We start from the raw sequence: 14879 nt of genomic DNA, 5'->3' as shown, positions 1-14879 counted from the left end.
AGCTCTGCTCCACGAGGCTCCTCGTCCTCCAGCAGGCCGGCTGAGGCTAGTCACACGGCAGCGGCGGTGGTAGACAGCCAAGACTGAACAGAAGTGCAAAGGCTTCTTGAGACCCAGCCTTGGAACTGGTACCTTGCTTCCATTGCATTCTGTTGGCTGAAGCAAGTCACAAGGCCAACCTAGATACGAAACAGAACTCCCTCTTGATGGGAAGAGCAGCAGTCTCCCTGCAAATGGCGTTGGCACAGGGAAGGAGAAGGACTGTGGCCATTTTTGCAAACCTTCCATCATAGTGACCCATAGACTTGCTCCCTGCAGGCACCTCTGTTTAGACAAATGGGTGGAGTCAGGCCAGGGTGGCGGCAGGGAGGCCCTCCTGGCATCTACTACTTTCTCTGGCGGCCTCCACCTCTCCCTGGCACACTCAGGAATGGGACGCACGACCTGTCAAGAGCAGCCCCAATTGCAGAGAAGAACAGAGGCCACCTTGCTCTCATTTCTGGTCCTGGGGGTGTTTGGCAGTGAGATTTGAGGGTATGAACTGAACCATGGCACCTGGGGAAGGAGACATGGCCAGTCAGCTCAGTGGCTTCCTGGGCTGGCGTGGGGTCTTTGAATCAGGAAGGGGTATCCTCCCAGGTCTGCCCACCCTACAGGATCCTATTTGATGCAGACTTGATTCCAGGCAGACCAAGCCAGGTACCTGTGAAGTTGCTCCCCTGGCTCTCTGGGCACTGGGCCTCTCTCCACGTGCCTGCTCAGACCTGCCAGCCAGCTAATCTGAAGGAGTGTCCATGGTGGGCACAGCTGTTGACAGAGGCCTGACTCTGCTGGTCACTCCCCTGATCCATAGGGTGACAGTGCAGCTGCCTGGCTTCTGCCAACCTTCCCCAGTCCTGTGCAGCCCCGAGGACCTGCGGACAACAGGGCAGACCCCCTGGGTGGGTAGAACTTTCTGTGTCCTTTCAAATCCTCTCCAGGGCCTTCCATGCATCTCAATAACGGCCTGGAACCTAAAGTAAGGACATGACATACATTTTCATTAAAGAAAATATAAGCACCCATAATTTGACAGGACCCAAAGCTACCCACTTCAGTAAGTAAAATCTGTATCTAAGGAACTGATCATCCCCCCTGATCCCCAGATATAGGAAAATGTGTGCGTCTCTGGCAGTTTGGGCTCCAGAATCTCCCAAGGAAGACAACCAGGGTGGGAAGTGAGACCACCCAAGTGTTTCCAAGAACTAAGATTGAGGCATGACAGTTGTTTACATCAAAGACTGGAGGCATGGGGGATGTAGTAGTGACTGGGAGGGGACTGGGAAGTCCCCAAGCCATCCTTGGTCTTACTCTTGCCATCTGGTTGGCCACTGACTCAGACATTTCCCCCTCTGCTGGAGACACAGTTGCCTCTAGACCTTAGACAGAAGGGGAGGGCGCTGTGAGCCCTGGAGGAGCCTGTCTCTGTGCTCACCTGTGCTTGTTTTCCCATCTGGAAGGAAGGAGGGGCTGGGGTTGGAAAACAAGACCAGCAACTGTGCACTTCCCAGGGAGCCAAGAGCATCAGCTGATTCCCATGTTGATTAGAAGAAAGAGAAATGGCCGGCTGAGCTCCAGGAGAGGGGGTCTGCGGTATCAGAAGCAAAAAGAAAAAAAAAAAATGCTTCTAGAGAAGCACCGGACCAGTCATTCACACTGCAGTGTGAAAACATACCAAACATATTAGTGTCACCTCAGGGCTCCTGCAATTTAGGCCTTTTCTCTGATTGCATGACTAAAGGAATCTAACTATAAGATAATGTGCTCATTCTACAACTGTGTCCTGAGAGCCTAGCACCTCCTTCAGGACTGGTGCTGTTCTGGGCCCGGGGAGCCAGCAGGACCGGGGCAGTGTAACCCGAGGCAGTGTAGCAGGTGGGGAAGACTCCCAGAGCCTGCTCCACATCCTGGCTTAGACTTTTCCTGGCTGAGCGATCTGGGGCAAGTTCCTGTCCCTTGTGAATTAGTTTCCTCCTCTGAACAGTGGGGATAATAGACATTCCCATCTCATAGGTTTGTAGTAGGAGAAAACCAAAGACATTCAAAGAACAGGCCCATAAATAATGCTCAGTACGTGTTAGGGGAGAGAAAGAGGAGGCTGACACAGTCTGTGCCACGTGGCTTACCAAGCAGGAAGAGAAAAACCAGATAAACCAGAAAAGTATCAGAGACTGACGGCTGACATGGGGTGCTGTGGTGGAGGGTGGCCAAGAGGCTACCCTACATGAAGCAAGCACATAAGGCCTCTCTGAGGAGGGACTTCAAAATGAAAGCGGAAAGACAGGAGCCCGACTTTCGAGAACCCGAGGCAGCTTCTCTGCACAGAGGAGCCAGCCAGTGCAAAGGCCCTGAGGTGGAAGTGGGCCTGCCGAGGTGTGCGGAGAGGGCAGATCTGGCAGACGGCATGGGCAGACAGGAAAGAGAGGGATAAAGTGACTGTGTGTGCTTGGGCATGGCATGGGGGTCCTGAGCCTTGGACTCCTTATTCTTGGAGTAATGAACGCGGAGGGTGGTGAAGGCTAAATAAAATGCAGGGTGTGCTTTCGGATTTTCCTGCGCTCTGTGGAGAAAAATCCCAAGTGTTTCTTGGTGGGTAGGCAATGGTGGAACTGAAATTGTCCTGTCCTGGACCACAGCACTTGAGTCCCACCTCCTCTCTCTGTGTCCTCGCTTGCTTTCCTATAATCTGTGTTTCCCAAGGCACAGGTGGGGCCAGACTGCATCACTTCCCTGCTTACGCCCCACCAAGTGGCCCTCCACCCACCAGAATAAAGGGAAACTGCTCATCATGGAGCTGCCAGAATGAATTAGTTTCCTATTCCTGCCTTCTTGGATTCCTTTTTATTTCCTAAACCTTCTCTCTCCTTCTATATTCAAATTGAGTTAAATCCCAAAAGGAAATAAGCAAAACACACTGTCATTTTTGCCGTTAGGAGGTCCTCAGGTTGTGAGAGGTGAGAGGAAGGCCACAACCAAGCTTGTGTGCCCAGCAGGGGACTGCCGCTGCTGACACCACATGTGTGGAATGCCAGTGCCCTTAAGGCACAACCTAGTCTGCTTGTGGATGTGCATCTGGACAAAGGTTAGCTGGGTATCCAGATATTTGGTCAAACACCAGTCTAGAGTTGCTGGGAAGGAATTGTTTAGATGTGATTAGCGTTTCAATCAGCAACCTCTGAGTAAAGCAGATTCACCTCCATAATGTGGGTGGGCCTCATCCGAAAGACTGAGATCCCAGAGAAGGAAGGAATTCTGCCTCCAGACTGCCTTTGCACTTGACCTGCACCCTCAACCCTCCCCTGGGTCTCCAGCCTGCTGGCCTGCCCTACAGATTTTGGACCTGCCAGCCCCCACACTTGAGCAAGCCGATTCTTTAAAATCTCTCTCTCTCTAATATATATGTTATATATTACATATTTTATATGTGTGCATATATATCTATATCTATCTATCCATCTATCCTACAGCTTCTGTTTCTCCAGAGTCCTGATCAATACAAGGACCTTGAGCAACTTCCCAAGTGAAATTCTCTTACTTCCCCAGAAGCGCCCACTTTCCCTCCTCTTCTATGTGGGTGTTAAGAAGAGATCACTGGGATGAAATGTTGAGGAGTTATAACCCGCCTCTGGCTTGGTCTAAAATAAAGTACATGCACAGATTCAACATGACTCAGACGCTGAGGGCTTCGAGCCTTGGCCAGCAGGCACACATTTGGCAAGTGTGCTCTGTCTTTCATAGACCTAAGGCATCAAAACATCTGTGTTCCCATTAACAAATTGCTGACGGGACGCATAGCTGTGGCTTAGGAGAAACCAGCACGAGGAACGGCCCCTCCAAGTCTGAGGGGTCATCTGTGGCCAGCCAAGGGCTCAGGGCTCTGCTGTCACCAAGGTGGCTCTAGGAAGTTGTCACCGTGCCAAGACTGTCACTATGAGGAAGCCCATCTAGCCAGGTCACAGGAGAATAAAAGCCTCAAGTACCACCCCCCGGTGCCCCAACATACCCCCGAAGCTTCTTGCCCTTCAGTGCCGTGACAGCAGGCTGTGTCTTGGACCTCACTTACAACTAGAGCCCAGACAGCAGGGAGGCCTGGATGGGATGGGAGGGGTCAGGCTCACTGCATTTTGGCAGGGAGATGGGGTGAGCTGGGGGGACACACACCAGTCCTCGGCTGTCTGTGCCCCTGGGCCAGCAGATGGGATCTGGGGGTATAAAGTGTCTCTGGAGGGCCACCTCTCCTGGGGCTCTGGCTAGTCTCAGAGAAAGGGGGGCACTGTAGGCTCTGAGGAACGTCCAGTAGAGCCACCAGAGGAAATAGTGAGAGGCTGGCTTGGAGGGAAGAAGGACAAGAATTCCTCTGAGGCCGGCAGGGGTGGATACGGTGTTCGGGGGCTTTCTTGCTCCCACCAGCCTTAGGGCCACCTGCCCTGCCTTCCCAGCTCTCAGCACTGGCCCGTGTATTCCAGATCCATCCATGGCAAACTCTCCACTGTAGCTTGGGAAGGCCCAGATGGGGTGACATCTGTTGCCACTTCTGTAGCTGGTTCACGTCTTCTCTGCGGACGCTGCCACTGGTGTCAAGTTAGATGAGGTGCCGCCGCCCTTTATAGGGCTTCATAACAGAAACGATAAACCTTCATCTTTTTCTCCTCAAAGATGGAAGTTTCACTGAATATCTTTTCTTGGTTCCATTTCAAATAAGTTATTAAAGAAATGGAAAGTATTTTTCATTGTTTATTGTCAATGGCATAAGCCTGGCAAAGAGCCTGGTTTTGAAGGGATAAAAACTGAAGTCACTTGAGGGGATCTCCTTTTAAAAAAAGATTTACAACAAGGGCCCCTCGAGAGCCCTGGGAGAGGCCTGGAAAGTGAGCTTCGAGGTACCGGCCTTTGGGACATGCCCTTTTCTTCCGCCCTGTCCGGGGGAAGAAATCCTGTCCGGATTTGACCTTGGCCGGATCACAGCCTTGGTGAGCTTTCCCACGGAGCAGGTCCCATGGAGCAGGAGGTCAGCTCTGGAAGGGTGTGGGACCCTGAGACGGGAAAGAGCTGCCCAAAGCCAGCCCGTCACTGAAACGCAGGTAGACAACCCCTGGGGGTCTGGCCAGCTTCCTGCCCGCGGCCTCTCACAGCCTCTCGGGCTGACCTCAGCAAGGGCTACGTTTGCAAAGAAGGACTGACATGTTCCCGTGCCTGGCTCCCCTTGGCTCAGTGCAGGGGTGGTGGTGGGTGTGGGTGGGGAGCGGGCAGGCAATTGTGGGGGTGCGCAAGGAGCCCCCTCCCCAGACTGAAAAGAGCACCCTGAGGGACAGAAGTGAACTTGAGGCCCAGGGGTCAGGTGAGTTGCTTTGCTCATTGACATGACGACATTGCAGCTGGTGCTGAGGCCACAGCCAGTCTGAGGACAAAGGGCTGATGTAGAACCTGCGTCCTACAGTCCTGTGTGACGATGCTTGTGCAGTGTGCACCTGTGTCTGACCCCAAGTTTGAAACTGAATGAAAACTTAACAGCGGTTGTCTGTGTCTCTGGTCATGGGACTTGCTCTTTGTTTTGCTGTGTTTTTCTGTATTTTGAATTGCTTTGCAGGGAATATGTTTTCTTTTTATGATCAAAATGAGAAAGCTTTCTCAGTTAGAACAAGGGAGACACTTGGGTTCTCAGTACCCCTCGAGTGACCCCATTTGTCCCCATACTGCAGGTCTCTTGGATTCTAGCTGTTCGCCCAGCCCTGCGGATGAGCTCAGTGACGCCTGTGCCTGTGCTGATGACAGGCGACAGACTCTGAGCATGGTGGCCAAGGGCTCCATTTCTAGCAGTGTGGGACCAAGGGACCGCCCTGTTAGGAGCAGCTGCAGCACAGACCCTGAAACCTCATGTCAAAGGCACTCATTCCCTCTGCTTCCCTGGCGCCCTGGCCCTGACCCCAGCACACTGGCTTGCTGAGAGCACCAAGGATCTTCCTTGCACTGTGCTTTGTTTTGTTAGCATCACCCCGTCGCGGTGGGCCGCGGGGATGAGCCAGAGCCCCCAGACCTCCGCTCAGTAAGTTGGCCTGCAACCTTTCCATCTCCCTGCCACCTGGGATGTGGCCTTCTTTTGCTTGGTCTTGAAGGTTTTTAAAGTTTTTTGGTTGCAGCTGGCAAGGCGAGCATATCTCACTCCCAGAGAGCACCTGGAGGAAAGCTGGTGCCTGTTGTCCACGGTGCAGAAAGTGTCACTGGAAGCAGCGGGCAGCTGTGCCCCAAGCCAGCTGCACTGACTGTAGATGGAGATGTTTGGCTGCCCAGTGCCAACTGGAGAATGGCCCTTTCCCTCTGCACACACTCCCTTCTTTCTTTACTTCCTGGAGCCCCATGCCGCCACCCCCAGGTTCCTGGCAGTGTGCTTGCCCCTCCCAGCAGAGCCCTTGGCACAGATCTCTCCCAGCTTCAAAACGGAGCCTTCCTGTCCCCGGCAAGTCCTCTCCCAGCTGCCACGGCCCTGGCCGGCTTGTAGCACAGGGAGGCAGCTGGCTCCTCGTGGTCAGGGATGTTTGCTCCACGTTCTCTCCCCGCTGCCTGGCCCCCTGCCAAGCTGCCCCACCTGACACTCGCACAGCAGTTAGAAATCTAGTGTGATGTTTCGGTTCGGTCCAATCAATCCCAAGTGCACATTCATCAGTAAGACCATTCTCCACACAGGAGCGTGAGTGTGAGAACAAGGCAGGCCGCCCGCGGGGAGCAGAGACCTGCTCACCCCACAAGGCCAAGGTCCTATCACTCCCCACTGGATTCACCCCTCCTCTGCTCTTTCTCATGTCCCAGCTCTTAAAGGCAACTGAGATTGGAAACCGTGAGATTTTTATCATTAAGTATGACGCTAGGTGCTGCTTTAAGTTAGACTGCTTTTATCATGATAAGCATGATCCTCCTTTTTCTGTTTCTTGTGGCTTTTAAAAAATCATCAGAACTAGATGTTAACTTTTATTGAATGCCTCTTTAACTCCATTGAGTTTTTTTCTCATCGGCCCTCTGATATGTTTAAAAGTATAAGGACCACTGGGCATCCCTGTTTTGCCTGTTCTATATGTTCTATCACCCATTTGCTTTTTAAAATGTCCGAAGGGGAAAGAAAGAAAAAGTTCACCAAGGCCCAGGTCTCAGGGCATTATCTTAGAGTGCAGGATGGGCGAGCGTGTGTTTTGGAGTAACAGACCAGTGAGTATGAGGCACTTCGGATTCAGACAGTTGTTCAACCACCCAGTCACTTAGAGTCTTCCATCCTTTGTTTTTGTCAAAGGGTGAATGGGGACTAGGATTCGTGGGCTTGGGGCTGTCCAGCTGGAGGTGACTGTCACGTCATGCTTAGTGAGCGGCTAGGGCAGTTTGGACTTTGTGGCTTGAGTGACTTCTGAAGGCCCAGCGTGAGCGTGTGCGACTGAGCCAGTCACAATGGGTGGTGGTAGTGGTGGTGTCTTCTCTCCCCAGAACTGTCTCAGCAAACAGCAGCTCCTCTCAGCCATCCGCCAGCTGCAGCAGCTGCTGAAGGGCCAGGAGACGCGCTTCGCCGAGGGCATCCGCCACATGAAGAGCCGGCTGGCAGCGCTGCAGAGCTCTGTGAGCAGGGTGGCCCCGGATGCGCTGCCAGGTGGGTGCCCAAGTCAGCACCTCTGGGGCCACAGGACAACACTCTAGCACTTCCCCTGAGATGCTCTCCCCAGCCCGTCCACCCTGCCTGAGGCCCCTGGCCCTCGCCCTTCCTGGACTTGCTCCGTCTGCTGCCCATTTTTAGCCCTGGCTGGGGGGCGTGGGGCTGGGGGCAGCGTATCAACAGGTGGCTGCTTTCTCTGTTCTCCCCGAGTCAGAGTGTCACCCATTTCCTCTTATGCCCAACAGGCATCACGTCTTCATGTCATCCTGACAGACTATTGAAAGGCGTAGCTTTTAGGGCATGCCCCACCCATGGAGACAGCAGTTGGCACCAGTTTTGTTTTTGTTTTTATTTTTTATTTTAATTTCATAGACTATTTTTAGAACAGTTTTAAGTGCATAGCGAAACTGGCTGGAAAGCACAGAGAGTTCTGACGCACACTGTCCCTGTACACACACACACACACACACACACACACACATACGCACCGACACACCATGCCCACCATCCCTGGCCCGTACCAGTGTGGTACGCTTGTCACAGTCCATGAACGCAACACGGGCTCCAGTCTTTCAGACAGGAAAATACGTCTTCCAGTGAGTCCCCATTAGTACCAGTGGGGTGGGAGGGAAGGGCTGCCGAGGACAAGTTCCATTTGTCTGGTGAGGTTACAGTGGGCACTTGGACTCTCTCTTCCAAGGGTAGGTCTCCACCAGACACTGGGCACTTTCTCCTGGTTGTCCTGGTAACGGCTTTCACGCTGCCAAAGCCCAGAGATGGTGGCTGGTTTTCCTCCGGCCTCCTCTCGGGGTGTTGGGGGGCAGGGGGGCAGTCATGTTTGTCTAAGCCGTGAGCCCATGGAATATCTGACATCAGCTACTCGCTGCAGACACATTTATCAAGGGCCTTCTTTGTTGTGCGAGATGGAGTTTCCTGGGGAAGTGCTTGGATTTCCTACCTTGCCAGAGGTTATGGTAGCAAATCCAGATCTCAGCAGCACCGAGTCGACTCCTGTTTTCCTTGGCTCCACTGGTGCAGAATGAGACCTCCCAGCCAAACTGCACACTTCCCAAGGCACGGTGAGGCCCTACCCCTCGGTGGGGCTCCACATACCCAAACTCCATAAGGCAAGGAGGGTATCTTTCCTTCCTGCTACAGATGGGGAAACTGAGGCCAAGAGAAGTGAGTTAGCAGTGAGAAGGCCGTGCTCTAGTGATTTGTTTTTTCCTGCTAATGGCTTGACTCCACAGAGCCTTCTTGTTTTGATGGGATCAGAGCTGCCTGTGGTCCTGGGAGTTTCAGTGAAGAGCCTGCAGGGAATAATTTATACAACTGCCCTCCCCATGGTAGAGGCCCCTGTCCCCTAGACAGACAGAAAGGTAGCTATTTTTACGTTATTAGTCTTCTTATCTCCAGATTTGGGGTCTTTTATCTCTGAAATGTGCTAGATTTTTCAAAGTGGCAAATTATCTTTGAAAAAAAAAATCATCACCAGGTACTGTGTTTCTCACTGTGCTGGGTATGTCACCTGCACGGAGGCTAATCCTGTGACGACCCTGCAGAGAGCAGGCAGCTGTCAGGACCCCACTGCAAAGTGTAGTGGGTGGCAGGACCCCCCGCACCTGGGGGAAGGGCAGAAACATGTCTAGATCGAATGGCAGGTAGTGGGAAAATTAGCTTTTGCTTTTTTTTTTTTTTTAAGGGCATTTTCTGGGAGTCAGGAAGAATAATTTCTAGTTCTGGAGAATTCTTGGTCTTCCTTCTTCTGGCTTCCATGCTGGTTTCTCCCTTCTATGTTCCTGGCCTTTCTTTCCCGACAGCATCACAACCGATCACCTGGGCTCATCCAGAACAGCCTCATTCATGTCCGCAGGTCGCTGGTGGCCAAACTACTGATCGCATTCCTTATACATTAACCTAATTCGGGAAGACTCAGGTCGCTTCGCTGTGGCTCTGCAGACTCACAGGATGTGCTCAGCGTGAAAGGAATCAACCGAGGCACAGGTTCTCATCCTTTCACCAGGGCCGAGGTCTGCCGCTCCCATTTGGAATGTGACTACAAATTGACACTCAATTAATTTGTAACCATTCATTCATTCCATTCACATTTATGGAGCACCTTCTATGTTCAGATACTGTTTGATCTATTCAGGTGCAATTTACGTGTGAGTTGCTCCAGCAGGTAGTTTTCCTTTTTCAAGGTTTTTAAAGATTTTTCATCCCCAAAGAGACCCCACTCCTTTCCCTTCCAAGCATTTCAACCCTTTTATTAATAACACAACGAAGTACTAGAATTTTAAAAAGAACTGTAAAGTTTCAGAGAACGAGGCGTCACCCTGGGAGCCACGCATGTCGGGACGTGAGCTCTCGCTTGCTTCTCACAAGGTTATTGGCACCTGGGCGCCAACTTGTGGCTTTACTCAAGGAAGGCAACGGAGCTGGGTTCAGACATTCCCCAATCACATGGGCCTCTGAGCGTCCGCCCCGGGCCAGGCATGGCTGTTCCATGGGGGACCCCAGGCTGGGCCTGGCCCAGGTGGGATTTGGGGCAGAGCTGCAGTGGCCTGCCGGCTGTCCTGTGGGACAGGGAGGCCCGTCGTGCTCCTTCCTCAGTGGCCTCAGGTCCAGGGCGCCCCTGATAAGCATGTTGGCCGATGTGCCCCTCACGGTGGGTGCTGAGTAACTCTCTGTCTCTTGCTTCAACCTGCACAGCTGAAGCAACAGTTTTATTTTCATCTGTTTAAAATCCTAAAATGACAAATGACACTTGGAGTTTACCTGAAAGCATTTTAGAAGTGGCTCTGAATTTCCATCTACACTGAATCCAAGTCCACGCCATCCCGACCTTGGGCACTTGCTCATTAAACAAACGTGGCCTGAGCTGCCCATGGGCGCGGTGCTCTGCCCCAGACAGAAGAGGGGTGAACGAGCTGCCCCTGTCTCTCTCCATCCACAACATCCCTCAGGAAATTGGCCGGTTCTGTCTTCATAGTGCAGCCAGGATTCACACCGTCTCTCCCCACCTGGCTACCACCCTGGCCTGGGCCGCCCTCTCTTCCTCCCTCGCCCCGGCACTTCCAGCTTAAGCCGCAGCTGCGGTGATGCTGGAAGTCAGGTCACTTCATGCCTCGGCTCACACCCTCAGTGGCCTGGTCCCATGCAGAGAACAAGTTGTATGGCCTTTTTGCCCCCTTTCGGTCGCCCTGTGTAAGTATCTCTTGCTCCCCGTTGCCTGACTCATCCCCAGCCACCTTCTGCCTCACCTACTCCTCTCCAGCCTGGTGGCCTCCTTGCCACGCCGCAGGCCTGCTGGGCACACGCCCACCTCAGGGCCTTTGCACCAGCTGCTTCCTCTGCCCTCCCCACATATCTGCATGGCTGTGCCTCCGCCTTCAGTGCAGTTCCAGTGAGGCCTACCCCGACCACCAGATTCAAAATCACGCCCCTCCTCCAGCACCCCCAGCACCGTTGCCTACTTTCATCTTCTACATGACACCACTCTGCCATTGCTTACTGATCACTTATCAACTGTCTCCCCTGCTAGATAGTGGGTGTCTTGAGGGCTGGATTTTGTCTGTTTTGTTCACTGATATTAATATACCCTAAGTGCCTAACATAGTGCCTGGTGCATAGCAGTAGTGCAAAAAATAATGTTTCACTCATTCCTTTAAGAATTTTTCATCGAGCACTCACTATGTGCCAGGCACTGGACTAGTGCTGAGGATACAGCAGGGACACAGGCCAGATGCATTGTGACAACAAATGTGGAAAGAAGCAATAAGAAAATTCCAATGGTTACAAATGCTAAGAAGAAAGCAAGTGAGCTCAGGGGACGGAGAGTATGTGGGGAGGTCTCGGCTAGGCACGGTGGTCAGGGAACACTCCGGGAGGTGGTGGCGTTTGAGTGGAGACCTGAAGAGTGAGAGGGAGCCTGCTGTGGAAGTTGTAGGGAAGGAACATTCCAGGCAGAGAGAAGAGCAAAAGCCCAGGCCTGGAGGTGGGGCTGAGCCGGCCTGTTCAGGAGCCCACCGGGCTTGGCGCTTCAAGGAAGCAAAGTGAGGGGCTGGGCCAGCCACACCGAGGGGCATCTGACCCTCCCATGCTGCGAGGCCCTGTGCACAACACTCAGTGTCTCTGAGCCTGTCACTAGGCGGGCACCGTACTACCCATCTCCAAGAGTGCTTTGAGGACTCGGTGAGACAGGGCACTCAGAATGGCCAGCACAGCGCAGAGCCGGCAGGAGGCACGCAACAGAGGGGCGCTTAAAGCTGGGACGTCCTGCCATTCCGAGTGATGTCTCACTGGCTGTGGTCCAGGAGAAGGAGCTCTTAATCCTTCCATTTCTCCTTACAGTTTCCTGCCCAGCTCTGAACGCCCCTCCAGATGGCAAAAAGTTTGGAAGCAAGTACTTAGTGGATCACGAAGTCCATTTTACCTGCAACCCCGGGTTCCGGCTGGTTGGGCCCAGCAGCGTGGTGTGTCTTCCCAATGGCACCTGGACGGGGGAGCAGCCCCGCTGTAGAGGTATCGCCCCTCCTTCCCTCCCACTGGGCGGGACCCGGTGCAGCGCAGCAGGGTCTGCTGGATAGAAGGGGTCGTTCTTGGGACACTTTCTGCCTGATTCTTTCATCATTCCTCAACTGCAGAACGGCAGCCAACGCGTCTGATCACTCACCTCTGGGTCAGGCCTGGGCTGGCTGCACCTGCATGAGCTCACTATACCCTCAGAACAGTTCAGTCTTGTTTTGCACGTGGGGAAACTGAGGCACACAGAGGTTAAGGAACTTGCCCAAGGTCACGCAGATGGGGAGGGGGTATGGGCTGAGCTGATTCACACCTGGCCACTGTGCCCTGGCTTCTGTGCCCCTCAACACCACACTTTGCTGGGGATGTTGGTGACTGGTTCTTAGCAATGTGAGGGCAAGAAGCTGCCTGTGGGTTGGGGACAGGGACAAGAGGAAGATACTACAGGTAAGTGCTCCCACGGCTGTTCCATTCTGGGCCTGCAGTTTGTTCCCAAGGCTGTTGGTGAGGAAACACACTGACTTCCTGTCTGCATTGTCGCTTAGTGTCCACAGCCTCCAGGACAGTCCACTGAGGTGAGGGGAGGCAGGGAAAAAATTTCTCTTCTCTCTGCACTAGGTTTGAAAACAGCACTTTTTTGATATGCAGGAAAATAAGACTTGGCACACATAATTTGTTGGCTTTTCCTAAGCCTATGGTCAGAAAAATCATGGATACCACTCATTTTCAGAGCAAGGTTCGTGAATGTCTGCTGGGGCAGAATGTCCATGATTACAGCCAAAAAGCTGAAGGAGAAACACAGATATTACGTGAATAGATTGCAAAGGACAGCATAGAGAGAGGATTTCAGATGCATAAATAAACTGAAAACCCCAGAAAATATGCCATCTCTAAAGATGAATATGGATGGCCATGAGAAGCTTGGGGCAACGAGAATCACATTCACGGATTTAAGCTTCTATTTCCTGAGTCCTTGGGAGACGATGGTTCGAAGATTGATCATAGGTGCCAGCTCTCGGACCTATCTGGGAACCAGCCAGAAAATATAAGTCACTGTAATGTGCAAACACACCAGGGGAAATGCCAATATCTGGTAGTTACTCTTCTTTTTTTGAGACAGAGTCTCACTCTGTCGACCCAGTAGTGTATAGTGGCATCATCATAGCTCACAGCAACCTCAAACTCCTGGGCTCAAGCGATCCTCCTGCCTCAGCCTCTAGAGTAGCTGGGACTACAGGCATGCACCACCTTGCCTGGCTAATTTTTCTATTTTTAGTCAAGACGGGGTCTTGCTCTTGGTCAGGCTGGTCTCCACCTCCAGACCTCGAGTGATCCTCCCACCTCGGCCTCCCAGAGTGCTAGGATAACAGGTGTGAGCCACCCCACCCCGGCCCTGGTATTTGCTCTTATCCCTCAATCCAGGTTAAGCACCTCATGGTGATAACCATGGCTCTCATTGCTTTGGGTATCTGTATTTTTAACTTACAGATTGAGGTTACAGACCCCAGCTGGTTTCTTTCTCAGTCCACTCAGCACTTTCAGGACACACGTGCATGGCCATGTGCAGTCAGCCTCAGCACCTCTGATGGCTGCCCCATCCTCTATGGGATGCACCTCATACCTTATGTGTCCACCTGTCTTGGGCACCTGATTACACTCTACTCCGGCCACCACGAACAGTGCTGCCAATGTCTTCTTACCCCTCTACTCTGTCTCTGGGCCGCGTGTCTGCGGCTGGAGTGGGGGCTGCTGGCTGCGTGCTCACTTTGAACTGAGCGCTGTGTGTTACTCTCCAGAGGGCTGCATGGCCCACGTGCCCCCCAGCGGTGCTGTGGGCAGAAACACATTTTACCCATATGCTGGTTTTTCTATCTTGCTCAGATATTATCCAAATATCCTATCCCCAATGGTGACATACATTTACAGGGAGCATCATGGGGTTAAAGTGAAAAGATAAGTTCATCAGAGAAGATCGGTGAAAGAATGCCTTTTTAGGCAGATAGATACAAAACATGGGAGGCCCAGGAACAGTCTTAAGTGGCTCAAGCAAAGGAACACAGTTGCTTGACAAAAGGTGGGGACCAAGGTGCTCCCCGCAGCACAGCTCTGTCTTAGCAGCTGCACAAGGTTGTCTTCCCAGAAGACCCTGTGTGTGTCTGCTGCCTCCTGGAGCTTAGGTGCTTTAGTCACGCACCTGCCTTGCTGCAATAGTGCCCCCTCAACGGAAAGGAGGGTCCTGCTGTTATCGTGACTGATGCGGCATGGTTCTCAAATGTTCAGGTGCTCCAGAGTCACCTGGAAAACTTGCTCAAGAGACCTACTGAGTCAAGCTCTTTATAGATGAGGCCCATGACATCCGCATTTTTAAGTAATACTGATGTTAACTAAATTTTGAGAAATACCACTTTACTCTTTCTTGCTACTGCCAGAAGCAGAAAAGACATTGAAAATTCTGGAAAACTGATGATTGCATTTTGGGCCCTAAGCAGTCTGAATGGCTGCCAGCAACAGGCAAAAGGCAGACGGAGTGTGCGTCCGCACTGGCCAGGGAGGACAGCTGTGCATGCGTGCTGCCACTCGCCCCGCTGTTTTGGGAAGGCCACACCAGCCCTTACAAAGATCAGAGCCCTCAACCCCTCTGGCAGGCTTCCTTTTCCTGAGACATGGAGGCCAGACTTTCCCTGCA

General features: G+C 52.6%; 1 protein-coding gene across 1 annotated transcript in view; it reads left to right on the top strand.

Annotated features, from left to right (window-relative positions):
• The window catches only part of FBLN7 (fibulin 7), a 38182-nt gene that overhangs the window by 8323 nt on the left and 14980 nt on the right, over positions 1-14879 (top strand). The window contains exons 2-3 of the mRNA XM_045548899.1: positions 7507-7666; positions 12023-12193. Of these exons, the coding sequence (XP_045404855.1) occupies positions 7507-7666; positions 12023-12193 (331 nt within the window). The remainder of the gene's footprint in view (positions 1-7506; positions 7667-12022; positions 12194-14879) is intronic.

This window comes from Lemur catta, chromosome 4, assembly GCF_020740605.2.
Source record: "Lemur catta isolate mLemCat1 chromosome 4, mLemCat1.pri, whole genome shotgun sequence".
Classification (NCBI taxonomy): Eukaryota; Metazoa; Chordata; class Mammalia; order Primates; family Lemuridae; genus Lemur; species Lemur catta.
This window is presented reverse-complemented; position numbering and strand designations above follow the sequence as displayed.